Source organism: Cyclopterus lumpus, chromosome 23 (assembly GCF_009769545.1).
Source record: "Cyclopterus lumpus isolate fCycLum1 chromosome 23, fCycLum1.pri, whole genome shotgun sequence".
NCBI classification, from domain to species: Eukaryota; Metazoa; Chordata; class Actinopteri; order Perciformes; family Cyclopteridae; genus Cyclopterus; species Cyclopterus lumpus.
In genome coordinates, this window is record NC_046988.1 from 11803164 (window position 1) to 11815708 (window position 12545).

General features: G+C 45.8%; 2 protein-coding genes across 3 annotated transcripts; one reads left to right on the forward strand and one right to left on the reverse strand.

The window, feature by feature from the left end:
* Positions 1 to 27: 27 nt before the first annotated feature.
* Positions 28 to 6211, forward strand: foxm1 (forkhead box M1). Of its 2 annotated transcripts, none has more exons than XM_034526468.1 (9): positions 28 to 198; positions 1224 to 1697; positions 1845 to 1978; positions 2315 to 2506; positions 2758 to 2886; positions 3103 to 3162; positions 3655 to 3703; positions 3839 to 4011; positions 4112 to 6211. In XM_034526468.1, the coding sequence occupies exons 2-9, from the start codon at positions 1262 to 1264 to the stop codon at positions 4946 to 4948; spliced, it is 2010 nt and encodes a 669-aa protein (XP_034382359.1). In that variant the 5' UTR covers positions 28 to 198; positions 1224 to 1261; the 3' UTR covers positions 4949 to 6211. The 2 variants fall into 2 exon arrangements, with proteins under 2 accessions (XP_034382359.1, XP_034382360.1); XM_034526469.1 differs by lacking the exon at positions 28 to 198 and adding an exon at positions 832 to 981 and having other exon boundaries at positions 4112 to 6058.
* Positions 6212 to 6513: 302 nt separating this feature from the next.
* si:ch73-352p4.8 (cystine/glutamate transporter) lies at positions 6514 to 10889 on the reverse strand. Its single transcript, XM_034526347.1, has 12 exons — positions 10658 to 10889; positions 9720 to 9846; positions 9531 to 9646; positions 9312 to 9437; positions 9098 to 9197; positions 8923 to 8967; positions 8707 to 8830; positions 8482 to 8585; positions 8308 to 8404; positions 7112 to 7261; positions 6851 to 7028; positions 6514 to 6578 (listed from the first exon to the last, which is right to left on the reverse strand). The coding sequence occupies exons 1-12, from the start codon at positions 10887 to 10889 to the stop codon at positions 6514 to 6516; spliced, it is 1464 nt and encodes a 487-aa protein (XP_034382238.1).
* Positions 10890 to 12545: the final 1656 nt, after the last annotated feature.

Genomic DNA, 12545 nt, shown 5'->3' on the forward strand with positions numbered 1-12545 from the left:
AAGGGGGTGTCACCCACAGCGCCAAAATTCAAAAACGTCGCCGAATCGAACAGACAGCATGTAAATAATAGGAAATGAAAGAATATCACACACATCCTAGGTCCTCTGATTTCACATTGAATATGAAGAAAGGGTTCAAACTACTCGCAGGAGTCCAGCCGAGTGGAACTGCCTGAAAAAAAACACGTTATTATGAAGGTATGTTTTTATCTGGCTTTGCTATTCGTTACAACGGTGTCATGAGCTAACGTGACGAATAGCCACGGCAGCTAACTTAGCTTAGCTTCCAAACAGATAGCTGACGTTTACCTCAGCCGAGGGAAAGTTGTAATGTTGGCAAACGCAATAGCCGATCTATATTTTTTTAATGCAGTTTTAATCCGAACGGATGTTTCCTCTTTCCTCTTTATTCCGGGACCCTGGTTCGTGACAGTCGAATGGACGTCACACTGAACTCCGTTGAAATTATGTAATACTTTCGGGACTTGTTCTTCAAATGTACATCTTCATTTGAATCAATTGGCATGCGTTATTAATAAGTACAATGATGTCTTTGATTCGGCATAACTCACACAAAGCAATGCAACTTTCGTTTTAATAAACCATAACTATACTGCATCAGTTAATTCCACCGCTGGCTGACATTCGCAAATGGACGACCCGGCGTCGTTTATCTTGGTAACGTCATATAACGTTACCCTTTTGATATGAACCGCTTTCTAGTGGCTTGTCTATTAGCCCCTTACACTTTTTTTAATATTTAATACATTCGAAACGTTACACAAACGACGTCAACCGCGGTCGTGTAACGCCTGTTGTTCTAGAAGGCTCGAGTCGCCAGGGAACATAACCAACGGATCTGACAACCGGCGGCCAAACGGGACAACCGCGCCGTGAAAAGACGTCTAACGTGGAGCTTTAATTTAGTTTTAAGGTCCATTATTAACATATACGGTGTTAGCGCGCAGTGTGTTCGGACAGGTAACATTATTTAATATTGTCTATGTGATTTTCCTCATGTCAATACACACCGCCCAATGTACGGAGAAACGGTTTGAATCCAGCCTGGTTGTCTTAACAGCTAGCTAACTGTTGATTTAGGTTAGTTAGCTAGTAACTTGACAGTGACGTCACACATTTAGCTTTAGAGGGCTTTGAAACAAACTGTGTCGTGGAGCTAGACCCAAAATGATGGCATTGGTCTTTGTGTTCTTTCCATCCAGAATACCAGTGAACGCCAAGCAGCTTTTTCAATGATTTGATGACCATGAGACGGAGCCCAAGGAGACCCCTGATCCTCAGAAGAAGAAAATTGCCGTTCCAGCAGAATGAGCCGCCGCCGGCTGAATCCCGAAGCCGGGCTTACGCGCCAGACTTTAAAGAACCTTCGAAATCGGTCGGCAGCCAGTGTTTCCCCAGTGGCATCCGCATCATGGATCACCCCTCCATGTACAATACACAGGTGGTTGTCATCCCCACAACGGCAGACCTGCACAGCGTCATCGGGGCCCTCACTGCCAAGGGCAAAGAGTGTGGCGTCCAGGGGCCGAACAAGTTCATCCTCTTGAGTGGCAACAATGGATCTTTTTGTCAGCACGCTGCTGAAGAGAACGACGTCTCTGCGGTCGGAGGACCAGTGAAAGAAGAATTCACGGACGGCTCCCTGGATGTTAAACCGCTCACTGGAGTTAAAGCATGTATGGAGATTATGATGTTTTGATGAGATGATATTTCAAGTATAATTGTAGAGTTTTATTGTGTCTTTTTTTTCTTCTTTTCTTTAATCACACTGAAAAATCCTTCCTTTTGTTCCAACAATAATGGCGTTTTCTTCTCTTCATTAGTGAATAAGGATTTGGAGTGTGGTCCTTTAGACGACAGCCTCACCAATATGCAGTGGCTGGGCAAAATGAACACCTTCGAACAGGATGCTGCCAAGCAGATGGCCGACAAGGAGAACCAAAGCTCCAACTCGCAGGTCAGCTGCTCCTCGTCGCCACCTCGCTGTGAATGTTAATGTTCGTGTGAAGACACGTGCGTGTGTGGAGAGGACACTCTGGTCTCGGGCACGTCCCCTAAAAACACCGTCCGTAACCAGTCTGTCTCAATAAAACGTCACTTCGTTGTGATTTTTTTTTCAATTCCCTCTGTGGCACTCGCACCGCAGAAAACGTGCTGCTAGATTGAAAACGCTTTGATTTCTAAAGGTACATCTGAAGTCAGATTTAAGATGTTTCCATGCGTAACGATTTAGTAGAAATCTCTTGTGTTGTCCGTGTTTAAGCTGATCGGCCTCTTTCTTATTCTGTTACAGGCACAAAATGGCCAAATCGATGTGGGTGCAGTTCAGCAACCCATGTCAGAGAGGCCGCCGTACTCCTACATGGCCATGATCCAGTTTGCCATCAACAGTCGGAAGAGCAGGAGGATGACCCTGAAAGAGATTTACATGTGGATCGAGGACCACTTCCCTTACTTCAGAGAGGTGGCCAAACCAGGATGGAAGGTACTTTACATCTGAAGAATGTCATTTTGTGGGTGCAGTAAATACAGTGCACTGAAGTTTTTTAGAAGGGGCTCGCTGAAGCATACATTAAAGGTCCTAAACTCCAAATTCGGAGCGTATCTACTGGAACTAGAAGGCTGTATCATATAGCAAATATTGTCTGCGGGTATATTGATGCTCTGAATTTCTGATTTTTAGCAGCTTTGAAAGATTTTTTTTGTTTTTTTTGTGTGCTTATTTTGTGATTGCAGAATTCCATCCGTCACAATCTTTCTCTACACGACATGTTCATTCGTGAGACGTCGGCAGATGGTAAAATTTCTTTCTGGACCATCCGGCCTGAGGCCAACCGATGTCTCACTCTCGATCAGGTGTACAGGGTGAGCACAACTGACTTTATCGCTGGCGCCCTTTTCACACTTTTTTTTCCCCCTCACATCTAAAACAAAGGAAGAAGCCCTGAAACTGACTTGACTTTTTTTTTGTTTAGTTTTATTGTTCAACATTTTGTACACCGGATGCCATCATTATCATCCATTTGGGATTCTTGTTTTTTCCCGATCTTCATCCCTCTTATTCCACATCTTTCTCGACAGCCCGGCTGTGACCCGATGACTGCTCCTGTTCCGGTGCCACAACTTTTATTTCCCCACCAAGTAAGATGGCTTTAACCTCTCAGTCCTCTAGGAACAGTCTCCGTCAGTCAGGCAGAAGAAACCAGACAAGGGACAGGAAATCAGACGCCCACTTTCCTTGCCTTTTTGTTGTTGTTGTCATCAGACCCTTTGACCCAAAGAGTGCAGCTGCAGCTGGAGGTCTAAGATCGAGGGGAATCTTTTTATTGCAGGAGGAGATGATGTGAGCAGCAGGGAGGCTGAAGTCGCACCGAAGTCACGGCTTCGAGACCGCAGGCCTTGTCCAACAAGGAATGCTTATATTTAGAAATAAAAGTATCCATCATTCCGCCATAAAGTGTAGGGACAGTTAGAAGAGGTCTTACTTTGACTTTCATCTCTTCTTGCTTTGCCAAATACTAAAACACGGTAGAGAACACAGGTTGGTGTGTGTGAGTGTGTGTGTGTGTGTGTGTGTGCGCCACTGAGGCTTCAACTGCATGAACTGATGTCATGTCATTTTGTTCTTCACAGCAACAGAAGAGGATGCTTCCTGATGCGAGAAAAATGCCAACTAGTTCTGGTGAGTTAACAAAGATGGAAGGACTTTGTGAGAGTTATATGGTGCAAGGGAACTTTTTTTTGTTAAAAAAAAATATATATAAATTGGTCATTGAGATGCTGCGCTCTGAGTTGTTGTCATCTTTTGTACTTTCAGAGAGAAGGATGAAACCTCTTCTTCCTCGAACCGATTCCTACCTGGTTCCCATCCAGCTCCCCCTCACCTCCTCCCTCTTCCTGCCGTCCACGTTGGCCCAGTTTCCCCCCTCGAGCTCGCAGCCGAAGCAGAGCACGGCGCGAGGAGTCAAGAGAGTGCGGATAGCTCCGAAGGTAAAGGCTCCGTCACGCAGTGCATATTTCTTGGCCTAAAATGAAAATGAACCAACGGTTACTGGCAGATCTGTAAAGTGCATGCTTGTATGTCCGACAGGTGACACAAAGTGACGTCCCGGCTGTGGTGGTGAATCCCCAGGAGGACAAAGGCCTCATATTGGTGGTGAAGGAGGAGCCGGAAGGTGTCGCCATTAAATGCGAAACTCCCAGAGCCCCTCCGAGGCAAGGCAGCAGCTCGCGACGCAAACAGCGCCTGGTCCACTCTCTGCACGAGGAGCCCGTCCTCCTCTGCCCCGATAATACTTTCGTCGACTCCGGCGTCGTCTCCGACGCGTCGACCTTCCAGGACGTGCGAGACTCCGAGCTGGACTGGCACAAGCAGGAGCAGCACAGCCCCGACCGGGACTTCTCCTTCAAGACGCCCATAAAAAGCAGCAGCCACCTGACCTCCTCCACGCCCAGCAAGCCTCCCTCTCACGTGCTACCCGAGCCCTGGAAAGTGACCCCCGTGGGCGAAGGGAGCCAGAGCGTTCTGGACTTCAGCCCCATCCGCACGCCCGGCGGCCCCGCGGTCACGCCGCGGCACGACTACACCACCTTCAGCTTCAACAGCACCCCCTTCAAAGACTGGCCTCTGTTTAGCTCCCCCAGAGAGCTGTTCACGTCGGCTCCCACCAGGGCGACGGGGCCATCGGACTGGCCGGTCGAATTCTTCCGAAGCAGCTGCTCCAGAGAGCTGCTTCAATCAGGAGGAGGAGGAGGAGGAGGAGGCGCGACGCCCGTTAACCGCTCGATCACAGAGGGCCTCGTCCTGGACACAATGAACGACAGCCTGAGCAAGATACTTGTGGACATTAGCTTCTCTGGTCTGGATGACGAGGACCTGGATATGGCCAACATCAGCTGGTCCGAGTTCATCCCTCAGCTTAAGTAGCCCGAGGGACAAAACGTATCTTAATCTTTCAAAACACTATAGGGGAATATGGGAATAATGATTGATGCATAAATAGATTTATAGTTTCCAGGTCATATAAGCGAGGCGCTTACTCCCACATTAGATGTTCCTCTCCACCTTTTTTCATCTGTTCCGTCGCTCCTCAACTGCGTCTTTTGTCCCGTTCTCTCGTTTCTATCCGTAAAGCTCTTCGCCGCTCCGGTTTTCTGTTGATCCTGTATCCTACCTGTCATATATCTGTCTGCGCTCTTGAAGGACACAAATATATCCGTGTGTATGTACACGTACTCTTATGTATGTCGATTTGCACATTTTTAATATATATATATAATTTAGTCTTTTGCATTTGTGAATGAAGAGGCAATATATTGCCAGCGAGGCGCCGCCGTGCCGCTCGGTTCAGGCAGTCCTCCTGGAAGTCCGCTTTTAGATTGTCGGATCGTCCGCAATAACCAATGGCACGGTAATACAAATAGCACTAACAGCAGTGGGATCGCCTCAGTGCATCACTCGTAGATCTGTCTGCACCGCTTGACGTTGGAAATCCTGATTTGTTCATCGGTTCGCCAGCAGGAGGCACCGTGCACCTGCAGAAGTCACTCCTCGTGTCAACACTGTAATTTGAAGGTAGCCTTTAGGGGGAAAATACTGAATATCTAGCAGATTTGATTAGTTTTCAGTAAAGATGCAAATGGTATGTAGGAAAAAGCTTCTCTTTATTTTATTTTTGTTTTGGCAGCACCATCTTTGGCGGCCAGAATGGGAGACGTTCCTGTTTTTCGAAAATGCCACAGAATAATGTCTGGCTTTAATCGTTCCTTCTGGCTTGTACGAGTGTGTGTGTGTGTGTGTTTGTGTGTGTGTGTGTGTGTGTGTGTGTGTTTTATATGGGAGAGGTTTTGCATCGCAGTGAGTGGATCCGTGGTTTCCAGCAAAAAAAAAAGTTTTCAAAGCTTGTGACGTGTGCTGTTTTCTGAAGTTGGTGTTTCTAAGACTGTATAATAAACCTGCTGGTGTCGGTGCCTCGTGGAGCACAAAGATGTGCCTCACGCCCTGCTCACATTTAAAAAAAAAAAAAAAGAAAGAAAATGTAAATAAAGAAGGTTGTGTGAGGTTTCGACAACCTCACACAATATGCAGTACAGTGGAAAAACGTACGGTGTATCGCATCTGATGAACTACATTCTGTAGCCAGGTTGCCTATTATTTTTATTTATATTTGAATAAAGGGTTGAAACCATTTATAGATTGTCTTTGTGATTTCAAGAATGACTTTATTGGTTTTAAAAAAACGTAAAAAAAAAGTCTAATCGCCTTTTCTTGCAGTGGCAGTTTAAAACTGACACCGCAAAAAAAAAAAAATACATCAGCGACTTATAGTCCAGTGCACAAATAAGAAGTATTAGTAACATTTTACTGTTTCCAGCATTGTTTTTAATTTGTTAAAATTAGTACAGTTTCCAATTGGACGGTTCCACCACAGATTTAAAATCTAAACCAAAACAGATTTGTGGACTAAGATGGTATCCAGTAGAAAGACATCTTCAGTATGTCTGCACTTCCTGTTGAGTCACTTCTAGCAGGATCTGGAGCTGCTTGCTGACGTAGTCTGGGAATATGGAAGAGAATCAGAGTTATGGCGGAGTAAAAGGGAAATGAAAATGTTATGTATCGGACTACTTGCCCAAACTGCCCTCACAGTAAAAGCCACTGACCTCTATTCCACGATGATACATCAAATATTGCCATTTGCTCTTTTCACCTTCTGCTCTACACACATTGAAGATGTAACTCCATCTTGTTCCCCCAACAAAATGGACACACGTATAAAATCAGTAACTCTTACTATGACAAGTTTGCATCATTTTGCTCCCGACTCACCGAAGACGCGTCTCAAACTACGTGGCAAGCGATAGCGGTAGACGGTCACGTAGTAAACCGGGATGCCGCTCAGCGTGAGAGCGCAGCTTTTCCCGGTGTTCCAGGGGTCCGAGTACAGAGACAGGCCCACGATGAAGAAGCAGACCACCGTGAAGGTGACCGCGACGGCCACGGGCACCTTTTTTATTGGAAGAAGAGCAAAAATGAAACGGCTGCGTGGTCCGTTTTAGTTTTTTATACAGGCCTAACGGACGCACTAACCTTGAAAGGTCGTACGTAGTCGGGGAAGCGATACCGATGGAGGATCATCCCCAAGGTCGCCAAGGCGATGAAGAGCCAGCGGGAAAAGGAGACAAAGTTGATGAGCTGGTAGATGTCTCCCGTGACTAACATCAACACCATCAAGGGGTACTGGAGACAGACAGCACAGACATCATGACGTATCCATACGCAGTCTGTTCTGACTGTTGCATATAGTGATGGAGAGGAGAGTAAAGCGTATTTACACACTTCATAATGTGCTATGTTACATGTGGGTATCACTAGGAATGAAGAACCTTGATAAACAAGTAGAAATATAAGAAGAAATGATAATTGAATGAAAATTGATGAAAAAAGATGATACAATCACACACATTGCATTACATTTGACAGAAAAAGGGGCTATTTCAATTAATTTCATAACTATATCTTTTTTTTATTAAAAACACTCAAGTGTTCATTCTTGGCCTTGGCGACATAGATTGACAAATAAAATTCGTAACAAGCAAACTCCATCTGCTGGTGGAGACGGTGAGGTACGGTTGAAAGCCCTGAACGCTATGAAAATATTATTATTAAGTCAGCGGACGTGGAGTTAAATCATCATCATATATTGTCATGAGCCTGCACAGGACATAAAAGGGGGACGCAAATCTGAAGGTCATTTTAAAACCAGTGGGGCGACCTCCGGTTCTAAAAAGTGACGCCAATGCGGAAGTGTTGCATTCTCTCTACTGACCATCAGGGGGCGACTCCTCTGGCTGCAAAAAGAAGTCAGATTGTATAGAAGTCTATGAGAAAACAACCCTACTTACTCTCTTGATTTAGTCCCTCAGTAAACATTGTACACATGAATTTATGGTCTCCATCTCTAGTTTAGAGTCTTCTTCAATACGGCATGATGTTCATTTAGTAAATTATGGTCCATTTGGAGTCAAATAAAACGTATGTCACTCATTCCAAATATGGTAACTTCCGTTTATTGGTTGCAAAAAGCCAAATTGCCTGACTCGAGGCTTCAAAAGGGCGTCACACTGACAACGACCACTTCTTATACGGGGCCTGTGGTCAAAACACATGTTTTATAATCTCGGGAGCCCACAAAAAATGATTGTGAGATTTTTGGTTGTTAAATTAAATGTTGCCCGGTAGCTGTGCTGTTTTAAAAAAAAAAAATCGTTTGCAAAGTATTTTACCAGGATTAGCACGGCGGGCAAAGGCGTGCGTCTGCGGATGTGAATCATGGAAAAGATTGTGGGCCAGTGGCCCTCCCTGGCTCCAACAAGCAGCATCCTGCAACACAAACAGTCGGATTTAAAGCACACGCCAGAGAACACGAGACAATAATAACTCATCAGATCACAGGTCACCTGGGTGATCCGAAGATTCCACCGTTAAGCGCCCCGAGGCAGGACAGCGCCACGAGAAAGGGAACCACGGAGGCCATTCCGTGGAGAGCGCGGTTCGCGAACGTCTGCGGTGGGGGGGTGGACAGAGGATGAGAACGGTATTCAAACACACACACACATACGCACACACATGGCGATATCTTCCTTTTATTTAAACGCGTGCGTGCTCCGCGGTGCGGCACCGACCACGGCCACGGCCTCGGACAGCAGCAGCTCGGCGGGAGTCATCGCTGTGAAGTAGGCCACGTTGACGAGCACGTAGCAGACGGTCACTGTCACGATGGAGCAGATGATGGCCAGCGGGAGGTTTCTGTCAAGACAGAACACGCACGGAGAGAGGTGATGGCATCTCTCAAGGCCGCAAGGCTTTTGAAAGTGGATTTGAGGGGAGACGTAAAATACCTATTTGGGTTTCTGACCTCTTCTGTGATATAGTTTAGGTAAAACCTAAAAGGAAAAAAGGAAAAAAGCCCGTCCACACAAGCGTTTTTTTAAAAATAATACTGCTTGATGTCAAAGAGACAGTGAAAAGGTTCCACGTGTCGTAAAAGAAGACGCTAGCCAATAGTCGCTTTACCATCCACCGTAGGCATACAGGCCATTATAGAAGGCCAGTGGCAACATATCCAACGTTGATGAGTCGACCTCGAAACCATTCTGGAAACTCTTTGTTTTTCCTGGAAAGAAGAAGAAGTTGTACGCGAGCAGCATCAATCAAGTGATGATCACTTGACCCGACAGCTGGACAAACATCTGCATCCATCGGGATAAACACAGTGACTTCCTCCCACCTTTGGCCAGCGCGATGCCTCCGGGGACGATGATGAGGACCAGAGCGAACATCTTTAAGAAAGTCAAGGCGACCTGAGTGCGGGAGGCCAAGGTCACACTCCAGCAGTTGATGGCCACGACGAACGCTGCAGAGACACAAAGACAAGCAGCTGGTGAGCGAACGGTTCCTGCAATCTGCGGGTAGGAGGAGGAGGAGGAGGAGGTATAAAACCACTCACTCAATCCCAGGAGGCTGACCAGTTTGATGAGCTCTATGGGAGCAGCGCACGGCGTGAAGAACGGCTCCACCACGTAGCGGCCAAACGCCAGGGCCACGGTGCACGACACAGCTGGCCTGCACACGGAGATCGTGCTCGTTAGGTGGCGCGATTTCACTTTGTTTTTTTTCCGAACCGATCCGAACCAACCTGATGAAGAGGCCCTCAATCCAGAGTCGTAAAAAGGCGGGCAGCGGCCCCAGCGTCTCCAGGAGATAAATGTAGTGGCCCCCTGACTTTGTGAAAGTGGTGCCCAGTTCAGCATAGCACATGGCCCCTAATTGGGCCAGAGGGGGAAACACATTTGATGTCATTCACGTTTTGCTGGTCCTCAATCAGTTTCTGTGTTGGGAATTACCGACATTATATCATGACATGTAATGCAGTTGGTTTCGATTTCATATTTTGCCCATGATGATGCTCTTTGGATCGTTTTGTCAGTCTATTTATCAGTGAGACAAAATGTTGTAAAAACATGGACTGCCTTGGATGAATCCTTTTTTTGGATCCTTAGGTTTTTCATCCAGCCCCAACAATGAGGTCCAATATGTTACACAATACGCCTGCAAAACTATCAATATTTCTATCAGCATCACCTGAGGTTTGTGTTTACAGGAAATTAATAAATGTTAGGATGCCAACACGCTCCACTGACTGTAAACGTGGTGCAGATTGTATAGTATGCTCTTGTCTTGTTGTGTGAATAACTTGCAGCAAAATGCGCGGATAAATAAACACATTCACTGATTAATTATCACAATAATAATTTGATAATTGGATGCTTGGAAAAAAAACTGCATTGACCGACATATTGAAAAACAAATGTATACACTTTCATGATGCAAATTTATTTTGAAAAGTAAAATTAGTAGTCAATTAGTAGTCTTAAATCATTATTTATATCAAAAGGAATAACGCAATAAAGTGTATATTTAAATGTTGTCGTTGTTTTTTATTGAAAAAAAATGACAATGTTTTAATTTCATCTTGTGTTTTTTCCTAAAATATTCCATTCCATGTCTGCACCAAACACACACACACACACATATAAAGTGTCTCTAACCGGCGGCATCAGGCCTCCATCTTACCGAGCAGCGAGAGGACCCCACACAGCACCCACACCAGCAGGGAGAGCCCCACGCTGCCGCCGCTGTTCGCCAGGACACCCTTGGGTGCGATGAAGATCCCACTGCCCACCACTGTGCCGATGATCAAGCACATGGCGGGCAGCAGGCCTATCGTCCTCCGAAGTTGCACCGCCTCATCTTCCGTCTTCTCCTTCTTGCCGTCGTCCCCTTTCCCCGTTGGTGTCCCGTCCATTGAATCCGTTGCACTTCTCCCCTCGAGGCTTCTTTTTTTTTTTTCTTTCTCAAAGCCAAATGCAAATCCACAGTCCTCCTCTGGGCCTCCTGTTAACCCTTTTGGACAAACATTTGCAGCAGTTAAAGGATGTGCATGAGGTTGCACAACACTGGCCTCAGCAACAAGGCCCCCCCCCCCCCCTCTCCCTAAAACTTATCCTGCATGTTTTCCTCCTCCCCTCCGCCCCTCCGCCCCTCTTACCCCACCACCCCATCTGAGCTGGGAACAAAGCGAGCACTCTTCCAAACTTCAGTAATTAGTGCAGTTTAAAGACTCGACACGTTCCTGCATTGTGTGTGTGTGTGTGTGTGTGTGTGTGTGTGTGTGTGTGTGTGTGTGTGTGTGAAGCTTGACAGAGGCCTTTCGGGCCTTTGGGGGGAAAAAGGGACCGTGCGATGTAGGGGCAGCTGCACAGACTGCAGGGGCCCCCGCTTTCAATAACAACACTATTTGCATCTCGTCCCATCCGAAGCTCTGTTTGCACACCATTTATTGGATTTGAATTCCTTTACTTCAGGAACGCGTTCTCCCAACTTCGGCTAAACCTGAAATATGTGTAAATATTTGCGCGAACAGCTGACCAGAGAGACTCCCTGAGGCTTTTCCCCTCATTATGGATGTCAGTTTTACTTCATCAGAGCCATAGCTCTGCTTGGTAAAATCCCCCCATCACCCACCACCAATAGGTTCCTTTGGAGATTCATGTCAAGTGTGACCGATTCCATCTGCAGTCAGATTGTGAGGAGGCGTCATATTGATGCGTTCAGAGCCAATATGCAGATATCGAAGATAATGCAGGATTATGGGATTTTATGGTACAGGATTCATCATATTTCAGGATCATAGGATGGATCACATGTCTTTGTGTTGTTGAGAGGTTAGGTAGCTGACCAACATGTGGGATGTTTGTTGGAATGTCCTGCTGTTAGAGGCAATACATTATTTTAAATGTATTGCAAAATTACAAACCAACGTAAGAGCTGTGTGCAAAGACACAAAACAACATATGTTACTGTAGCATACGCTCCTCCAGCCAACACTAACACTAATTTACTGAAACATACAGACAGTTATTAAACAATTACAACATGCACCAACCTTGTGCTTCTTCGTGGAGAGAGTGGTGCTAATGCATGAAATGTCTCTTTTTTTTTTTTTTTACTGTGCAAAGTCTTCCCGAAGCTCAGAGAGTCACCTTCAAAATAAAAGCCTTGTATCCCAAAATAGGAAATGAGACAAATTAAGCTCCTTCGTGTGTGTGTAAACTCTGAGTTTGGAGCTTCAACTTTTCTTATAAAGCAGAAGTTATGGGCTTCATATACAATCAGTCATAAAAAAGGACTCAAACAGACAGAAACCAGACTCAATACAATTTGAACTTCATAAGCCTCAGTTTCTGCAAGGCCACTGTATTGTATGCACAGACTACATGACACTGTGCAGGTGTTGACTGCTCTGATGTTTCTCTCCTTTTGACCAGCAGAGGGAACTAAACTATTTGACTTCCCAAAGGATTCAATTCAGGCAAAGCTGCATGCACTGTGTTTTCCCTCCAGAAGATGGCGACCTCATCTCACGCTAGATATCAATTATCTGTCACAATGTTACTTATAT

Excerpts from the sequence above, each read along its gene's own strand:
- foxm1 (XM_034526468.1), top strand. The coding sequence starts at position 1,262 with ATGACCATGAGACGGAGCCCAAGGAGACCCCTGATCCTCAGAAGAAGA. Across the intron at positions 3,704-3,838 it reads AAAAATGCCAACTAGTTCTG|AGAGAAGGATGAAACCTCTT; the intron begins GTGAGTTAACAA and ends TTGTACTTTCAG. Across the intron at positions 4,012-4,111 it reads GAGTGCGGATAGCTCCGAAG|GTGACACAAAGTGACGTCCC; the intron begins GTAAAGGCTCCG and ends TATGTCCGACAG.
- si:ch73-352p4.8 (XM_034526347.1), bottom strand. The coding sequence starts at position 10,889 with ATGGACGGGACACCAACGGGGAAAGGGGACGACGGCAAGAAGGAGAAG. Across the intron at positions 8,831-8,922 it reads GAGGTCAGAAACCCAAATAG|AAACCTCCCGCTGGCCATCA; the intron begins GTATTTTACGTC and ends CTGTCTTGACAG. Across the intron at positions 8,405-8,481 it reads GGAATCTTCGGATCACCCAG|GATGCTGCTTGTTGGAGCCA; the intron begins GTGACCTGTGAT and ends TTTGTGTTGCAG.